Source organism: Danaus plexippus, chromosome Z (genome assembly GCF_018135715.1).
Source record: "Danaus plexippus chromosome Z, MEX_DaPlex, whole genome shotgun sequence".
In the NCBI taxonomy this organism is placed as follows: domain Eukaryota; kingdom Metazoa; phylum Arthropoda; class Insecta; order Lepidoptera; family Nymphalidae; genus Danaus; species Danaus plexippus.
Window position 1 is genome coordinate 288691 of NC_083559.1, and position 20513 is coordinate 309203.

At 35.0% G+C, this 20513-nt stretch overlaps 1 protein-coding gene across 10 annotated transcripts in view; it reads left to right on the forward strand.

Annotated features, from left to right (window-relative positions):
* The first annotated feature begins 1269 nt into the window (after positions 1-1269).
* LOC116777330 (GRB10-interacting GYF protein 2-like) overlaps positions 1270-20513 on the forward strand; it is a 42508-nt gene continuing 23264 nt past the window's right edge. For 7 of the 10 annotated variants that reach the window (XM_032670819.2, XM_061526149.1, XM_061526151.1 and 4 more), the window contains exons 1-8: positions 1270-1373; positions 5557-5970; positions 6082-6214; positions 6968-7098; positions 18235-18390; positions 18910-19016; positions 19675-19792; positions 20318-20427. In XM_032670819.2, coding sequence (XP_032526710.2) covers positions 5621-5970; positions 6082-6214; positions 6968-7098; positions 18235-18390; positions 18910-19016; positions 19675-19792; positions 20318-20427 — 1105 coding nt within the window. In that variant the 5' untranslated portion in view covers positions 1270-1373; positions 5557-5620. The remainder of the gene's footprint in view (positions 1374-5556; positions 5971-6081; positions 6215-6967; positions 7099-18234; positions 18391-18909; positions 19017-19674; positions 19793-20317; positions 20428-20513) is intronic. The other 3 variants (XM_061526150.1, XM_061526154.1, XM_061526155.1) reach the window with 3 other exon arrangements.

Below are 20513 nucleotides of genomic sequence, written 5' to 3' on the forward strand. Positions count from 1 at the left end.
TGTAAGTATATTTTTCTATGATATTCCCTCTTGAACCCTCATATTCCACAGTAGCCAAGACATTCTCAAAAAATTCAATACCTTAACTTGGTTTTAATTGAATCTATATAATAATCTACAAAAGATATGTGATGTAAATTTACTCATTATTCTTAATTATAAATTTGTTCATTGTAATTTTTTACTATTCTTAACCGCCAATGGCAATTATAGTAGATATCCCACAATAATATTTATTTATAATAAATAAAAAAGTTAGTGTCTCTTTCATTCAATTGACTATAACTAAATATTTTAAGTTTTATATGAGTCATGAAAACCTACTTCAGGTGAATATGTAACAGATAATAAGAGATAGACGTCTCAGGGAACAAGTATGGATAAGACATATGTGTGTGGACAAGAAAGCTTCACTTCTTTTAAGTTGTTATGGAATTATCAACGGCCTAATAGTCACAAAAATTTAAAGTATTCAAAAATTTCCCTACCTAATTCTTTTTTGTTTTATATTTAAAATGTAAAATTTATCCTCCTCTCAATAAAAAAATATTATCAATAAATCTGATTTACTACAACGTTTCGATCAATGATAATTAGCAGCTTGAAATATTAAACATAAAAAAAAACACAAAACTAATAAATTAAACAACTTTTTCTAAGTACCAGGTGTTATTGAAATAGAAACTTTAGTAATATTCTTGACATTGATAATAGTTGATAAATGACATAATTCGGTTCTAAAATTGTTTAATTTTAAATCTTATAAAAATATTCGGGCTGGTCAATCATATTTCTCATTAAACTCTCTGCTTATATAATAATAAAAAGTAAAACTAATTTTCAATAATATTATAATTATTATTTATTTCAAAATATAAGTGTAAAAAAAACCCTTTTCCATCTAATATTTCTGATAACCTATACTACCACATCAAAAATAGAAGCTTAAAAAATATGTGAATGTTTATTTTACTCAATATTTTATTCAAATAGATATTGCATTCGTTCAAGTTTTGTATAGTATTTTTTACAATAAAGTTAATCTATATACAGCAAAGTCGTCAGTATCAACATTTACTGACTTTATGATTCTAAAATATAAATAATTCAACTTTTTGGTATAAAACCTATGAATATATTATTATCCTGCTTTGGTTTAAAACACATGTTCTTATATGTATACATAATGTGATTTTTTCCCCATAAGAATTTTGAATTCTCTTCGTGGTGTTGGTACCACTGATTGTTTATGGCCTTACTTCGTGCATGCGTTGACGTTCTTCTTCAATACACTTTGGTCGGCCATATTTCCCTGTCGCCGTGCGTGGTGCGTGTGTCTATTATTGAAATTGAATCACATCTCTAGACCTTTGGTAATTATGATCTCATTTCATAATATACTTTATTTTATCTTAGTTAACTTATAAAGCCAACGTGTTTGTGATGGTCTCCCCGAGCCTTATTGTCATGATGAATTTCTACCTGCCACCTTGACTCTTGGAGTTTCGGATATGTGTTTCAATCTGTTGGAGTTATAGTAAGCACGAGGCGACTGCGATGCTGCTATTATGTGTGCTATGTCACGATTAACGACCACTACATTTTATTTAGGCGTTTATGTAATTTACGCCGCGTATTTTTTATTATAGGAAGTTATAACTACTGCTGTGTATAAATATCTAATTACAAGTATTCTTTGTGTATTTTAGTTTCCGATATAAAGTCTTATTTTATTATCAAACAAAGCACGACAGCGAACTTAATAAGTGAGGTGACAATAGTTGTTCCTATATAATCTGAAGTGTTAAAGGAGATTTGACAAATACCCTCACCCTATATATTTCAAACAACATTTACTAAATGTTGTGCAAAAAAAAAATCACAGAAGAATTTAAATACATGCAACTGCGAACTTATTTGGTATGTATACTTTAAAGCTAGCTGAAGACAAGATATTGTATATTGTGAATAAGTAACAAGTTTCTAAGTGATTTTGTTGTTGTGACATTGCCTACACCATATACAAATGATAGTACATGTATATGTGGAATAATGTTATAATTTATTTAAGTATTTACTTTTATTTACATTATTCATGTTATGTGAATGGTAAACAAGTATTTCTTTTTGGTATTATTTCGATATCTTATCAACAGCATATGATGACCTATATCAAAAACGGTTGCACATCTTATTTTCTGTTTTTATTTATTGCTAGTAATTTATTTTATTTATATTATACAAAATGTTTATTCTTATGTAATATAGAATGTATTATAATACTTTTCGGTTGATTAATTTATTTCAAACGTCATCGATATTAATCGCTTTGACTTTTATATAGATATATGTGTATAACTACGTATATGTGTGTATTTTATTACTATTAAACTGATAATGTACATATATATTTAAGTAATAATGTCCTATACACAACCCATTCAAAATTGTTATTGAACACATTAATTGTAGATTTTTAATAATTCGACGACACTATGGATTTATACCTTGAATCTTCATTGTATATAAAATTATGTATAAAATTTATTTGTAAATAAGATATATAAAATTTTCATTGCAATCTCTAGCAGACTATGAGTGCCATTTAAATATTAATATTTTGTACTTACTGGTACTTGTAGGTTAATTTTAGAAGATTTAGTACACAAGAGATACAAGACCGTCTGTTGCATGTCACATGTACAGAAATATAAATACTTATTAGTTTTTAATTCCATTATGAAAAGTAACGGCATATCTACGTATCATATACAAAAACAAAGCAATAATTTCATTCCTTTTGAAAATTATCAAAGAAATTTTTTTTAATTGTTTATTAAATTACTTAGTGAATTGAATTAATTTTCCAATAAGTTGTTAAATGTGTTGTATAGAGATAGATTATATCGGAGCATATGTATTTAAAGATGATCTTTGTGAAGATTGTTTGGTGTATTTTTGAGTCTGAGTGTGTGTGTGTGTGTGTGTGTATTTGAATTCAAAGTACTAAATATTTGATAATGTTCAGACATTTAATAATAATTAAAATAACCATATTCTATTTAGGATTTTATCAGAATTGCCTGATACTATGAATGAAGATAGATAAATATACCTTAAAGTCGCACTCACAAAACCTATGTTCATATCAATGGTGTTGCCAGTTCAAAATAATAAGTTAATGAAATTAAAACAAAGAATAAATATTTATATATATATATATATATTTAAAGCATTAGGTGTCGGTAAGTATAGATGACTGTCTGTCATTGATGAGAAAATCGCTTTTGACCATGGTAATGGTATTCGTGAAAAGTGTTAAGGTAGCTTGCTATAAATATTTGTAGAGTTATAGTAATAGTCAGTTCGTCTGAATGTGTTGCTAGTTCTTGGAGTGATCGTACTGTGTTGTATATAAAGTGTATATAAGTACAGTGTCTGTTGCGTCCACTTGTGAATCATCCGAACACGAAGCAATAGTGCTGTTTATATTTTAAATAACAATATGCGAATGCAGCGCGAATTTCTTTTTTTTAATGTTTTTGCCTCTATCGTTATATGTCGTGTTAGTTGACACTAAGACATTTTATTACTGTTTTTATGTAAGTGAATGAATCGAACTTCGTATTAGGTTTTTTAGGTTCGATGACGTCATGTCACCCTCGATGACTTGTGCGTTTGTAGTTCAGCAAGATGCGATTGTTTGTTTTTTTGTTTTCAATTATCTGCTCGTTTATGTTAATATATGTGGTAGGTAATGTATAATTGTTCCACCTTCTCACCGTAACGTTCACATATAAAAGTAAGCTTAAGATATTATGTGTATTTTTTTGGGGACGAATTACTATAAAAAACACGTGATATTTAAAAAAAAAATATTTATGTAGACAATTGAAATTTAATACCAACGAATTGTTTTCATATTTTTCAATAACTCGAAACTTCCATTCACTATTTAGTCCGGGATTTAACGTAAATATCTGAAAAAAAAAATACATGGACTCTTTTTGAAATGTAACTAAATCCGCTTGAATGTTATTTATAAATGAATCCTATATATTTGATTCGTTACAATTATTTAGTTCCACTCTAATTTACTGTAGTGAATACAGAATACATGATTTCCAGTAATCGCTATATACAACATATTAAACATTCCGTTTTGAATCTGAAATATTAATTTGTTCAGTTTGCTGGGATAATTGACGTTGCGTTTGTAATCAACATAAATTTGTATATATGTAGATACTTGAATGATTATTAGAATTGTATGTTATTCGTTCATCATGTATTTATTTACTTCAAAATATGATTTTAGTAACAAGCTCACGCTCCACTACATATGGCACTGTCTTTCAATTCTATTCAAATAATTTAATTTTTATCGTTTCACTATAATCATGAAATGAACTTACAAGAAAATGAGCTAATTTTATTGTATTACAATAAAACATGTTCTAGCTTTTATTACATAGCAGATTGTTTTTTTATTCTCGTCATGTGTACGCATTGTATGCGATTTTAATAGGTTCCGTCGCAAAATAGGTATTTTCTTTATTTTTACATCAGCGTTATTTTTTGTTGAAAGATTTGTGACAGAACTTTAAAAATGATCTGAGACGAGACGAGATCTCATCTCGGCTCTAGGTTTCGATTAGACAAAGTGTTACGTGTTTAAAAACTGGTATAGAATGCGTTTTATTGATATGAATGGTCGTTCCTGTGAATGGAAATATATGCGATTGTCAAATTAACAGACAAATAGTGGGCATGGAACGCGTAGCATTATTCGTAAGGAACACTTACGTCTAGTTGCATCCGCCGATTACATTTACCTATATAATCGATATTGCTATCATCTACCCAGGCTTATGGACGATAAACTGTAAACATGCCGTATCTAGTTTACCGAAATCAACTCGTACGGGAAGTTCGTCTTTCAAGATGCAAGATATCGCACTTTTGTCAACTATTTAGTTTAAGTTCGAACTATGCGAGGTCGTCTTGTAACTTATTATAAGGTTTATTTAGTAAATTAAAATGATTTTATCAAAAAGAAAAAATGTAATCATGCCTAGGTAACGTGTTTAGTTGTTACTTCATAAAAAATATACATAGCCTAACATCCTGAACGTTGTGTGCATCGAAACTGAAGGTAGATTTATATTGGTTATAATTAATTTAATGTTTATAAACTAAACACGCGTTAGATGGGAATTTTTATTGTAAGTTCAAAATCTATCTCAGTGCCGAGAGGAGGGATGATACGTTAACGTAAATGGATATGGTGTTTGAAGGCCGGGGGGAACGCGGGCTCTGGGAGGTCCGGGGACGGGGTGTCGGCGGGGGTCCGTGGGTGTCCGGGTGGCCAAACCCTCGAGGGCCGGTTGGGTGGTGCATAAAGTAATAGCTCACTCACTATTGGTGTAGGCGGATATGGCATATTGATATTCAGATAAATCATTCGCTCTTACAGAATAGTGACGGGAAGGCCCGCTTGCAATCAATCAATTACAACATTTATTAAAATACCTATTTTCGTGTTTCTGCTTACAGTCGCCGCTACCTCCAGCGCGGACCGTCAATCTCTACTGTAACACTACATAACATAACATAGACAATGGGCGATCGTAACAATCCTATTAAGTTCGGCCCCGAGTGGCTGCGTAATTTGGCACGCGAGCGTACTGCTGGGAGGGCAACTACAGCACAGACCACAAGGCCCGGGGCCGCGGGCGGCAGCAGGCCTGCCGGCTCCCAGGGGGCCGGCTCGACGTGCACAGGCTCCCCGGGGGCCGGCCCCTCTACCGCCACGGGAGTATCGAGTTCGGGCCCCGTCGGGGCCTCGCTGACTTCAGGACCCGCGTCGTCCGCCGCAGCTTCCAGCACGACCGCAGTCGCCGGAGCCTCAGGCACAAACTCAAGAAATACAAACACTAACCATCAGAAGATTCAGCTCGCTAAGCTAAGGTGTGAGCCTTGTATGTATTTTACACACACACACATACACAGACACAGACACAAATAACACACGTAATGATGTTCTGTACTTGCTAACTAACGTTTAACGATGTCGTCCAGATACGGCAGGGAGGAGATGCTGGCATTGTACGACAGGAACGCGGAGGCTCCAGAGGAATTGAAATACTTTGACTTGTTGTACCAGCCGCGGGGGAAACCGCCTGTTGCTCTCAACACATACGACGATGATACGGTAAGTATTGCGTACTTAGTGTTCACACACACACAAACACACACGCAGACGCACACAGACCTCCACAAACTCACACAGGCAGATAACTTAAAAAATATACTCTGTCTTACTTACCGCAAAATGCCGTACCTTGAAATAGAGAAAAATTATATAAGTGACCTGTTCTATATCATAAAAGACAAAATATCTTTAGCATATGATTATTATATCTAACAAACTTATTTGTTTGCATAGTATCAAGACGCAATATAAAGTTTCTCAGATTTTTGGTCCCACTGTCTTTCTGTTTGTGGAGGGCGGAGGGAATCTAAAAATAACATTCAATGGTCAATAAATGGAGCCGTGGGCGAAGGCTAGTTTGTTGATAATTTAGTAGGTATAATTAGAAAGCTTACGTTTCTTCTCATTTCTCCAGACAGCAAATCGATCACTGAACTGCACTCACTAAATAATACAGTAGATACAAAAAGTCGAATAAGTTAAAGAAATGTATGAGAAGTTTTGAAACTAAAATGAAAATATTTCGATATGATATTATACGATGTAACGTGTGGATCAGATCTCGCGCGATTAGATCGTATGTCGGCCTAGTGCAGGGCTGTCACTGAATGTTTCGATGCGCGACGTTGTACGTGAGTGACGCTGTAGTGACAATACCAATACGGTACGTGTCACGGGTACCCTCTCATCTCACCTGTGGGTTGGGTGGGAGGCTGCGTAACAGGGGTAGCGAACTCGGGGCTGTTGTTGCAGCGGGAGGCGCGCGGCCCGGGGGCGGGGGCGGAGCGCTACGGCGCGGGCCGAGGACGAGGAGCTCCGGTAGAAGCGCGCGGTCGCTCGCGGATGCCGTTCGTGAGGCACGCTTCCACGGTCTCCACTGGCAGGTTTGAAACAGTTTCATTGTAACGCGATACTTAGACTCAGGCTCGACTTCGTCCCGAATGACGTCCTTTGATCCCGTTCCTCGCACCGACTGAAGGTAAGTTTACACACAAACACACACACACACACACACACACACCCACATACACCCACATACACCCACATACACCCACGCACACCCACATACGTCGAGATTGGATGACGACTTTACTATTAAGTTATATTAGTTTTCAATAGGTTTGAATTAATTCTAATAAATCAGTTCGCCGAAATATTTCTGGATACCTTCATAAGCTAGATTTCGTCACAGTAAGTGCGAGGGAGCGTTGTTCCGTTGCACCGTCACTATTGACGTTAAATTAGCGAATGTTTAATTTATGTTATAAACCTCTAGCAAACTTAAAAATACTATACGGTTTCTATAAATGTTGTAAATTAGTTTCACATGCGTTATTCCAGTGAATTAAAATGTAAAAATCGTAAATATTCCTCATGTTTAATCATGAATTAATTCGTTGATCGATAGCTATGAGTAATAGTCCTCCGCTCGTAATGAAGTCCGCGCTACAAAATCAGTTTTCCACGAACATGACCGGACGTTTTAATAACTGTGAACTCTAGAGACTAGAGGTTTATGAAATTGTGTTAAATAATATTACGTAATATACAGCGGACGCCATTATAATTAGACTTTGAAGAGTGTCCGTCGGTCCGCGGCTTAATATGACTCGATTATACATGGTAACACTGAACATGTTTAGAAAATGAAAAAATGCTTAATGTACAAAGTTGCCAGTACTTTTATTGGTTTTCGAAGTAATCTCCATTCCTCTCTACACATCGACGCATTCAATGGAACCACCGAGAAAAGCAGTGGGCCTATTCTTCCTTAAGGGTCTCTTCTATGGCATTTTCGTGCGCTTTCACCGCATTTTCTGGACTAGCAAAGCGAATATCTCGAATTTTATTTTTAGTTCTTGGAAATAAATAAAAATCGTAGGACACCAGGTCAGGACTGTATGGCGGATAACTCACTATCTCGACACCTGCCGTAGTCAAATATTCAACAGTCCGTTTTGCGTAGTGCGCTGACCCATTGTCGTGGTGAAGTACGATCCTGCTTCGAAGGCGCCGCCGTCGAATTGTTTCCAACACAACAGACAAACAACGATTGACAAACCAGTCTCCAGTAAATGTCCTAACATCTACTGGCACAACTGTCGCGAAATGACTTTTCTCACCAAAGAATGAGGATCACCGTTTTTCCTCGACTTCTTCCTTTCTCTACATTAGTTGGCCGATCCCCGAAAGGAAACACCGATAGAGCTTATTGAGGTTCAGCTTTCATCACCTGTAACGATGTCAAATAAAACATTTTAGTCACCGCCGTTGAAATTATCATGCGTCGTATAGCCTAGATGTTATCTTCAGTAGTCGCTGTTAATGGACGTCCCTCACGCGCATTATCATTGAGATTGCTGCGTCTACGCTTAAACTCGTTGGACCAATTGTTAGTAGTGGGACTAGATAGGGCTTCATTAAGAAATGCTAATCGCAGGATATCATAGCCTTGTTGTTGAGTGGGCCCACAACGAAAGTCATAATAAATCATTAACCGAGATTTTCTTGCGTTATGTTCATTTTACCGTGTAACGAGAGTTTCAGATTTGCCGCCAATTCACAAAAACAAATGACAAATGAATGCAGTATTAGGTTACCAAGGAGTTCTAAAATTGAAACACAAAAAAGTTTTCATTAGCAATGTTTATAACTGGCCAGTTGTAAACATTTTCAGTGTTATCCACGTATATATACAAAGTAGGACTAATTACAGCTGTTTCAGAGTCGTAATCAATACGACCGATCAATCCTTACTTGGAATAGTTTTAAAAGCATCCAGAGTTCATGTAAAATGGAGTGTTCTTAACCAATACTAGATTGGTTAACTTATATACGTTAGATGTGCAATGTTACCGTTGTATTGTACAGGTTTGATTAAATAAAAACTAAAGCCAACAAATTTAAGAGTAATTTCATGATAAAGAAAACTTCGGTAGTGATGGAACGACAGGACTGTTGTAAATACGATACTATTCATTTAATTGAAACTAATGTATTTTCGGATATACTACGCGGATTTTATTATTTTAAAACTACATAATCCCGACGTTTCGGTTACTTTTCAGCAACCGTCATCACGGGCAGACGAGATGTGAATGTCTGTCAGTCGGTCCTTGTTATTTATCATCTACTGACAAGGACAACAAGGACCGACTGACAGACACTCACATCTCGTCTGCCCGTGATGACGGTTGCTGAAAAGTAACCGAAACGTCGGGATTATGTAGTTTTAAAATAATAAAATCCGCGTAGTATATCCGAGAATCCATTAGTTTCATTTAAATGAATAAAACTCGCGGAAGTCTTAGATCTCATTACGATACTATTCATTATAAATTGTATCTATAACCGTTACATTAGAAACGTGGCTTAACATTCTATCTAGTTAGGATCTCGGAATTATGATTTCCTTATTATTTTCTTTTTTACGCGTCACTTTACATAATTTGTCTTTTGCTCAATATGTTTGTATTTATCACAAAGCCGAATCTGTAACCGAGTCTCATTTGGTTATAGCGATAAGATCGCTTGAAAATTCAAATCACTATAAAAGATGTCATCAACACATATTGCATTACATATAGATAGTCGACTCTTCGTATTTTCATTATTTATTTCGAGACCAAATAAACATTACACTTTAAAAAGCTTTGGCACGTCAAAGGGGAAGTAATGAAAATGGCTTGAACGTTTCGGAACCAGTTCCACATAAAGTAAAGACGTCGCTTGCTGAACTTACAGATGTGGAAGTTTGTTGGAACTCGAAGCTTTGTTGCTTTGTGACTCAATGAAATTACAGCAACCACTCATGTGCAGTAATTAGATAATTAATTCTGTTAAATAACCAAATCGAACCTGCTCGCAGACATGCTCGCAGACTTGTTCGCAGACATGGTTTTTCATATTAAATATCGAGCGAATCTCACTAATATAACAATACTGCTAGACGGCGGTACTTTTAGAATATATAATTTATGTCGGCTTACATTAATTATATACACCGATGAAACTGAACACACTGTGATATAGATTAAATGTATTGTATGGTTATTGATTGGTATCTTTTGTGCAAAGTTTTCAACTTTTAACAAATTTATACTTCAGTTTTACATTATCGACGTACGAAAAAAGTGTCTCACATATGTACGTCTATATATTTTGGTCACTATTGTTATCAATCGCATATATAATCGCATAGTCCATCTGTGTAGGTTGTGTAATGTGTTTAAGATCTTATTTGTGTGTAATTGACGACATTCATATGTACGACGCCACCGACGGACAATGAAACCACTGCGATAGAATTGAATATACAGCTGGACTTAAACCACAGCCTCCCATAGACAGGGTGATGAAAATGTGTTGCTTGAAATAAGTTTTACCTTTTTAAATCACTCTGTATAATGTACATACCTAACTATAGATAAATTATTTTCATAAAGTTTGCTTATATTTTTTTTCTATATTGATTACTTTGACCAAGAAGGTCTGACATAAGTTCAAAGAGGTAATGGCGTCAAACTTAGCCTTTCAATGCAGTTGAAACCTGGTATTAAGTTTTAATGGATATAGAAATTCACGCTCGTCACGTTAAGTGGTGTGTTGGTTACGTGAGCATTAATGTATTCACGGATACTTGGTGCAAGGATCCCCGGATACGCGAGCGGGTGTAAACATGTGCACTCAATCTTAATCAAACGCAATCCAGTCTGATAGTAGAAGCCAATTACATCTTACCACATAGGATCTGTGTCTTGCGAGGGTGTTCCTCTTTTGTTTAATAGTTTTTTAATACCATCCCAGCATCTACATGTATTTATTCTGATTCAACAAGTTAAAATAGCTTTTGTCATACCTCGTGAGGATGTAAAATACTGTTATTTTATATATGACAATTCCTTAAATATCATACTGAGGGACGAGTTATTTGTTTAATGCCTCTCTAAAATAAACGCTCCGACAAACTTGTACGTGTCAGGCAGTTAATTAATACACTTTTTAATTCATATTTGTTGTTGTGCTTCCTCATCCAAAGGCTTTTAAATATAACTCACTGCATTCTGTTTGTTTTATGAGCGGCTTACATACAATGTCCCAAATATCATTTATTAAGTTCAGTGTTGGCACATTATATCAAAAATATATATTAATTTGTGTATTTTAATGTTTCGCTTTTGGTAGATTGTTTCCATTGAAATCTCTTTAAAATAAAACACAACTAGCACAATATATATGAAAATTCAATTTTAAAGCGATGTGTTTACGTAATTTTTACAGACAACATTAGTTTCGGATTTATATCAAAATTTTCTAAAAATATATCAGTCTTTTGAAGAATTATACCTGAATATTTGTCGGTGATGCTTTTCAACAGCGATTAATCGAATACAATTTAGAATATCTCCTAATATAACTCTTTCAACCGTGGTTCGTCTCTGACGTCATGTCTGAGAGATAGCGCCCTCTGGCGTATTAAATATCAAACAACCGATAGTAATCCCATGGACGGCAGACGGTTTTGAAGTTGTGTTTTTGTACATCGCCCCTACAAACAAACGATATAAATTCTATTGTCCTTGCCTTATTTTGCTTTTGTTGAAAATTTCATTTGTTGTAGTACTTTAACGCTGAATATTTGTTTGAATCCGATGTCGACAGTTGGTGTGGTTCAGAATAGATGTTTAATAAAACTGACACTAAATTAAAAACGTATAAACTTGTATTAACTATGAAGTATGTTGCGGACAAATTAATAATCAGGATATTTTTACTTACAGCATCGATTTCATAAGTATTATACTTTAATGATTAAGAAGACAAAAAAAAAAGACATGTTCTTTTTCAGCTTTCTCTTTCTCTAAATACACATCCAAAAAGTTCTGGTTCAAAATTAAATTAAATACTGTATTTTGAAACGGAAACTATCGCCAGCATATAAAGTGATTTAAAATTTAACTTATGAAATGTGTCCGTCGAAGTTGTCTATTTATAAATGCTGTACGGTCAAAAGCGTTTCACTATTACAACAGATATAAACGTTTAACAAAGAATTTAATTCACATTTTAGGGTAGCATAACATTATTCTGGTAATAGTTATATTAAAAGGCACTGTTACTGATGGCTGTCACTTTAAATAAATTGAAGTTTAATTTAATTCTAAAATTTTAAATGTTTCACTAGAAAATACTTACTTGGAAATGTAACACTAGTTTGCAGTTCATTTGTTGCGTTTAATATTTTTGTTTATGTTTATAATATATCGTAGAATTTTTCTACTAGCTCTAGTTTCCAGTAAAAATACAAGTCTTTGCTAATGTCAAACAAAAAAAAACTTCTCTTTAAATCTCTTCTTCTGTGTGGCTACAGAGGATGACCAATAAGGTTACGGGCGAGCGTCACATATTCCCGTCTCCGAAAACCTGATAACACTGTTCATCAGTGTTTAATCTTAATGAATCCGGTCTCACTGTTCCTTGTTCTTGGTATCTATCATTGCATGTTTCCACAAAATTCTTGACATCTGTCGTGGTGACTTGGAGAAGGTGAGGTTTTCTTTCCTTAGAAAATCTTACAGAGAATCAGAGGACCTTCTATAATTTCTGATTTTGTGTTTCCGAGAAAGTTGAGCAGCATCCATGAGATATGCCTTTAATTCAAGCTCAGTCATAGAATTTTTAAATTCAGTTCCTTTCGGAAATCTTATTTGGTTGTCGGCAGAAACACCGGATTTGATATTTTCCACAGTGAGCTAAGGAAACTAGTGCCTAATGGAGGAAAAGCAATAACCGTTTCTTTCGATACTTTAATAAATTCTTTCGTGATCTCTAGTTTTATATCAGTATCTTATAATGAATTTCGGATTGTTTTGCTGCCCAAAAATCATATTAGGTTGTCAAATATCTTCCTTCCGCTTTTTTGCTCTTTATTCAATGCTTTATAAAAAATGTTACAGTGATCGGATTTAATTCAAATGCGCCGTTTTGTTCGATAGTCTGTTTCCATCTAGACGGCAATTTCATAATACCCCTCTTGTAGAAGCCCCCCTTATCCTTATTTGCGTAGATCTCGGACAGCCACTTTTCACAAGCCTCTTTTGAGTACAACATTACACCACCAAGGGCGTTCGCTATGGACAGAAACAGGTGATAATCACATGGCGCTATGTCCGGGCTATACGGTGGATGCAATAAAACTTCCCATCCGAGCTCCCCTATCTTCTGAAGAGTCATTAACTAAGTGTGTGGTCTGGCGTTTTCCTGGTTGTGGAACATTACACCCTTCCTATTGGCCAATTCTGGACGCTTCTGGTCGATCGCTTGCTGCATGCGGTCCAGTTGTTCGCAGTAGATTATAGAATTAAGCGCCTGGCCATGTGGAAGCAGCTCATAGTGGATGATTCCCTTCCAATCCCACCAAACACACAGCAAAACCTTCCTGGCCGTCAATCCCTGCTTGGCCACTGTTTTGGACGATTCATCGGCCTTCGACCACGACCGTTTTCGCTTGATAGTGTCGTATATGATCCATTTTTCGTCACCAGTCACAATCCGCTTCAAAAATGAGTCAAGTTTGTTCCATTTTAGCAGCATATCGCACGCGTTGATTCGGTCCAGTAGGTTATTTGCGTCAAATCTTGTGGCACCCAAACATCAAGCTTTTTTTTGTATTCAACTTTCTGCAGATGGTTTAAAATGGTTGATGACTAACTTCCCTCTTCTGGGCGATATCACGAGATGCCACATGCCGGTCTATCTCGATATGTTCCAAGATTTTATTTATCCTCACAGGTCTTTCGCTGGCGGGCTTATCCATGGTGTCGTTTTCACCGGCTCTGAACCGTCGAAACCATTCCTACCCGGTTCGAAGTGATAGTGTACCAACCCCCAAAACACCATTAATCTCATGGAACGTTTCTCTAGCGAATTTGCCTTTAACGAAGGAAAATTTTAAAATAGCTTGAATTTTGGCGTTAGTGAACTCCATGTTTCCACGTCTATAACTGTTGAACGCAATATCCAAACTAGTCATGCGTCATTTTATGGGTTATGTCAAGACCTGTCAAATGATGTATAGTATTAACAGATACGAGCTCTGTAGCGCTTTGTACATATTTTGTTTAAAAACAAAAGAAGAACTTAGTAAAACCACTTGTTGAACGACATAATTTCTCTCAAATGTTTTAAACAATGTAAATGTGTTCGTTTTTTTTATTTATATTCAAGACTACGAAGAATATTATCATATTCTTCCCTTAATGTTGCATCGCACCGATAGGAATTCCTGTGTATTCATTTCCTCTATGGAATATAATGCACTTCAGGCTTTGGAGCTGATTTATATTGCCATAAAGCCTGTGAACGTAGACAAATTTTTGATATATATTTTTTTTATATTACGGTAAAACTATTTTTTTATTTTAACTGTTGCCAACAATTCTGAGGTTTGTTCGCAAAAGATTCAAATTTCTTAAAAGATCATCTAACTCATTTTATGAGAGCAATTTTGAATCTTTTAAAGCAAATACACACAAAATCAGTATCACCTTCTAATAAATTTAGATTTGATAAACTCGTACTTGGGGCTTAGATGTATTATCAGATACCGGATAGTCGGGTGTAATTGTTGCACTAGACGCTGAACACAGGTAGTTATGTAGCTACACTGCCGTTTATATCTATATTGTAATATAATATTGTATTGTATTAAAATATTGAACAAATGGTTTACAAAACCAATCAAGAGCCAAAGATAATAATAATGATTTTCCAAAAAGCAAGTTTTTAACGAATGAGTACGCATATAATGATGAAACTAACAACAGACAAGTTCGACTTTTCGACTTCGAAAAGCATTTGAGGGTAGAATCACTAAAAACATGTCGTAGTAACAATATCACCAAGACAGTTTACAACTACACAGATAATTCTATTCAGCAGAATCATAATATAAAATGTGTGAATAGCGCCTTACCGCCTTATGAAGTAAATTGAATGAGCTATTTTAGTCTCTTTGTCAGGCAATCTACGTACACGATACTACTATTATTCATGAATTTTATAATTGGTTGAATCGATGAAGCTTTCTTTATACTTAGTTGGATTGTTATGGAACATAAAAACTCTATTTTTTTCATGTTGGTCATGATGAAGAAAAATTAAGAAATGTAATTGTTTATTAAGTCCTGATCTCCAAAAACTAAATAATTTGAGGAATAAATTTAAAGGGATTTTTTTAAACAAAAATTTTTTGTACGTATAAGAAGCTTTTCCTATTGAAACTTAATTATATATTAGTGTCACAAAATAATTTAAAGCGGACCTTCATGTCGAATATTTCCTAAACATTAATTAAATCAAAGGCTCTGTTTCATCCTGTACGGTAATGAGAGAGTGGTCGCTCGCTCGGGATGCTCTCGTCCAAATACAACGAGGAGGAGTCCATTAAAGATCGATACAGTTTACCGGTAATAGCCAGCCGGCACACTGAAATGCTTCCCTCTAATGAACAAAGCAAGCAGACCGAACACTCGAATATAAATATACATACGTATGTTGTTCGGATTCCGCGTGTCCTAATATGAATTAATTTCATACGACCGTTGTATGGGTGCATAGCCTTTGTATCCCTCGGATGGGGGCGACGCTTTGACTCGCGATTATCTGTTTGGTACTAATTACGCTGCAACCCTGTTCGTTTGGGCGATCCGTCTGATGGTTTAATTCAATATGTGTGTAATTAAAAATTCATTTTATAGCAAGCAATATAAAAACAGCCATATTCCAAGTTATTGTTTATAGTTTCATTTAAAGTCTATTATTAGATCATTTTGTAATAAATTATGAAAGAGCTTTCTGGTAGCGATTCAAATGTTAGCCGTCGTTTCGCTGGCTGCTTTATTTGTGTCAACTTATTGCTTTCTGGAAACTTCAAGTTACTGTTTGTTTGATGAGCTATTTTTAATTAATGAGCTTTTTTTTGTTTGTTTTCTTATTGTGGACGAGTACTTAAAGTTATATGAAAAATATACTTGTAGTGTTGGATTATAATAAGCAATCAATAATAAACAATTTAATACGTGCATACAAAAGATTACATAGGCTGTAATATGTAGCCTTTGGCTTGCTTCGTCTCGATGCCGCTTGTTAATTTCATGAGTACTTTAGTTATATGAGCCTCCGCTCGAAATATGAATATTGATTACAAAATTTACCTGAAAATTTTAAATAAGGAACATAAAAAATTTTGTTTATTTGGTTGTGGAAAGGAGCTATTATAATTTATATAGTAATTTGATACTGTTATATGTAACATTATTAATAGGATTGATGGTACAGTATGTCTCGCCATACCAAAGTCACGTTTTATAGCATCAGTTCAAAGGCTGTTGCACTATCAGTCGGGCAGGTTCGCTCTCGTTCCGCTTATCGAAGAGCTCTACTCTGGTCTCAAGGGAATTGCCTCGTCAAGTTATTTATTGGAGCGATATCAATTTATTGGTAACTAAATCGCATAGAGCTATGCGTGCTGTTGATTCAATATATGATGTTGGTAATCATTTTCCACATTCTCCGTCGGCTGCTCTTATCAAAGCATGGAAAATAAAAACATTAACTCCCAGAAGAGACATTGCTGACACCGTACAGTAATTAGTTTCATGTTTCACGACCCTTGTATTTGTTTTAAAATGCACACGATCTGATTATTTTAAGTAATATTCTGTGATATTATATGCAAAGCAATTATAGATGATTATTTTGTATTAACGTTTTTTTACTCTGAAATTAATATGATCGAAAAACAATAAAAATATTTTTGCAAGTAATTCAACATGAATTTGCCGATTGTTTTTTGAATCATCTTTTTTTTCTATTGAAGATTGTAATGTTATACTTCTTTTCGTTTTTATTTCTTTATTAATAATAGAATACTCTAGTATGAGAAATGTTTTAAATTCTCTTAGATATTAAATTTATTTATTTCTTTTTCTATTTCGTTTGAAATTAGTTCCGTCTGAACTATAAGGTATGTTGGAAGCCATCTCTGCGCTTCAATTACCGTTGCGAGGAATCGTCTTTGTCATTTCAGAGAACTAGAAAACTTAAAGTTCTATTAACTGTCAGAGCTCACTGGCGTATTTAAAGTTCTGTTATGAATTGCGTCCGTCTGAAGTGTTATGGTGTTGAGACGCTCTCACTGAACACAGCCGATAACTAGTTTGAAAAGTTTGTTAAATATAAATCTGTTGCGATTTTTCAAAGCGGAAGAAGAAGTATAATTTTATAAGTAAATGAGTCTTCCTAACAATTATTATAAAAAGTTGCAGCTCGTGTAATTGGCTGCCAGGAAATCTGAACGTTTTATTTTCAAGCGAAATATTATTATTGTAATGAAAATTAAAAAATAGCCTTATTAGAAACTATTTGGCATTTCAATCGTAGTTTTTGTGGTCTTTTTATTAGTTCGTTAAACAGAACACAGTATATGTTGGTTTCAATATATTTTTATAAAACTATTATTGAGAACATCGAATCCAGAAACCTTTAGTGTCATTTAATGGGACACCGGTGTCTCTAGGATCTACTTATATTGCTAGATGTGCCGTTGGATTGGAATTGCTTAAGAACCTGCACGACTTTGTGTCGCTCATATAATAGGCTTCAGAAGAAAATTTTTAGAAATGGAAATTAGGTTGAACCGGGGAGGATCTCTATAGCAGAGAAATTTCGACGGCTTCGCTGCATTGTTATATTTAGCTGGCAGTATATAAAAGTTATTGAATGTAACATACACTTTAATCTTTTGCGAAGCAGAGAAATTCTCGTGAAATAGCAGTCTTTGTCATGTTTTAAGGACTACATCTCGAACACTTTGATATACAGTAATCCATGAAGGGTAAATCACCAACTCCCATCATTCGTTTGTCTTTTTGACACCATGCCCCCCTTTTTATTTGCTTCTTTTGTTTCCTTAGTATTTATTTTCTTTGTTTTGTTCTCTTGTTTTTTTTACAAACTAGGGGGGCAACATCATTGCATTCCGGTATTCCCCGAATGCCAGGGTATAGCGGTGGGCTCGATGAGGAGGGCCCCAGTAGACCTTGGAGTAGCAGCAATAACAGCGGTTCACCCAGAACTGATCAAGGCGATTGGACGACTAATAAAATGTTTCGCAGGTACTAGATCTCATGAAGAGCGAACTGATGCAAAACTAAATTATATATACATATTTGTTTCTGTTTTTTTTTTTTTAATTTGTATTCCAATTATTTTTACATAACCTGACACGACACATATTAATAAAAGGCTTTCATTAATAGAAAAACAACGTAGCAATCTCAATGTTTAATATAAGTTTTCTACTTCAAAAGATACCAATTAAACCATCAAAAACTTTCAAAGACGTTGATCGATATAGAATTTAACAGACGACTTATTGCCAATTGACGTGTATATGTTTAAGATTAGATGTTTAGATTTTAAGAAGATTTATTTTCAACCCAGATGTTCCATGGAAATTTTCGTCCTTATAATGTGAAAAGTAAATTGGTATTGTAATTATTAGGCTTAGTGAATTTCTGTACCTACATACACAAACAGTGCAATGTAAAATCTAAAAGGTTTACCAGGATTTCAAACTTGTGTTGCTCATAAACCATGGCATATGTAGAATTGAAACGGTTATTTGTTTATAGGCGACAAGCAAATAATACTAATTGGAGGCAAACGTCTCGCGACGAAGGAGACGAGTGGCGTCAGGAGAATTCCAGACCTCCCAATCGTTCTAGTGTCGATAAATGGGGTGAGTTGAGATATTACAAAGTATATAAAAATTATTAGGGGCAGGATTCTTTGCATGTCAAAGTACATCATAGATCTATAATTGGATTGGAGATAGATTTATTTCCTGGATTATAGCAGTACGATGTTTTGTACAGATTGTCGTGCATACACAGCTGCAATTGCTCAAACGGTTATGGCATCACTAAAGTTTAAACTTTTCACTAACCTCATCTTAAAGAATTCTGCCCCAACTTCGTTCGTACCATGACCGTGGATGTCATTTTAGAACGTTCCTGAATACACTTTTTGTTTTTATCAGAAAGTATATATATACAAGATGGTATAACGATTCGTGGTTTTAAGACATTGGTCGGCTTAAGAGTACAGACCTTGAGATAAAAATGTTGCTGGCACCTTTGGTTGTTAACGAAACAGAAGAACATTTTTCTGGCTGATTCGTACCACGGTCATGGTATATCTTCCACTGGAGCTGTGCGATGCAACCAAGAACTGATGCTTCAGGAGCATCATGTGATGACGAAAAATGATAACTTGTTATGGTGTTATGTAAGAAGCAATACCATCGGCTATTAATATGAAGACTCGGCCTCGCACATGTCTGGTGGAGGCGTAGCGAGTGTGTTCAAAGGATAATAAATAAAAGAAGTAACTCGTAGGTTTTAATTCAGACCGTGATTGGAGCGACCGGCCGTCCGGGGAGAGGCCGCAGTCCTGGGCTCCCAGCCGGCGACAGTGGCCCGGTGACTCCAACAACGACGACAACTTGCCAGAGTGGTAAAAATATTTAATTATAAAATATTGATTCAATTTGAACGCGTTAAACTCCACTGCCCCCTAACCGATATATCGTTTCCCCGTAACAGCATCACCTAATTGACTTACATATTTTCTCGTTAGCATCTAAACTAATTTAGATCCCGCTCCTGAACTGCGCAAACTGAAAACAGGTTGGTTAAAAAATATAAGATTGAATTAAGTCCACGGGTCTCGTACATCGTCACATACAGTGGTAGAGTTCGAGTTAAAAAGATTATAGACCGTAATGCAGCTTATTTAAAAAAGTATTCCTTTTCAGAGCTGTATTAAAGCAAAAAAATAATACTTCTTTTTCCTTTGTACATCCGTTACTACCGAGTCGTACTTTATTACGCAAAAAGAACATAAAAAGCAAGTTTTTCCTGTTGGACATCTTGCAGCGTTCTAATTTATTCATTATCTCTTTCTACTCTCTGCGGTAGGACAGACGGAGACAAGTTGTTTTCTGTTAAGTGTATTTATGTATATACGTATATCTGTCAGGGCGGTGGACAGTGCGGAGGCTGGTGCTGGTACCTTCGACTCCTCGGGAGCCTTCCACGGGTATAGCAATGACGATACAAACATACCTAAGTCACAGGAGTCCACTTACCGTGAGTACCTACATATATATGTATATATTATTATGAATTCAATCAGACTTAATTTTTTTATGGTAAAAAATCTGATGAAGGAGTTT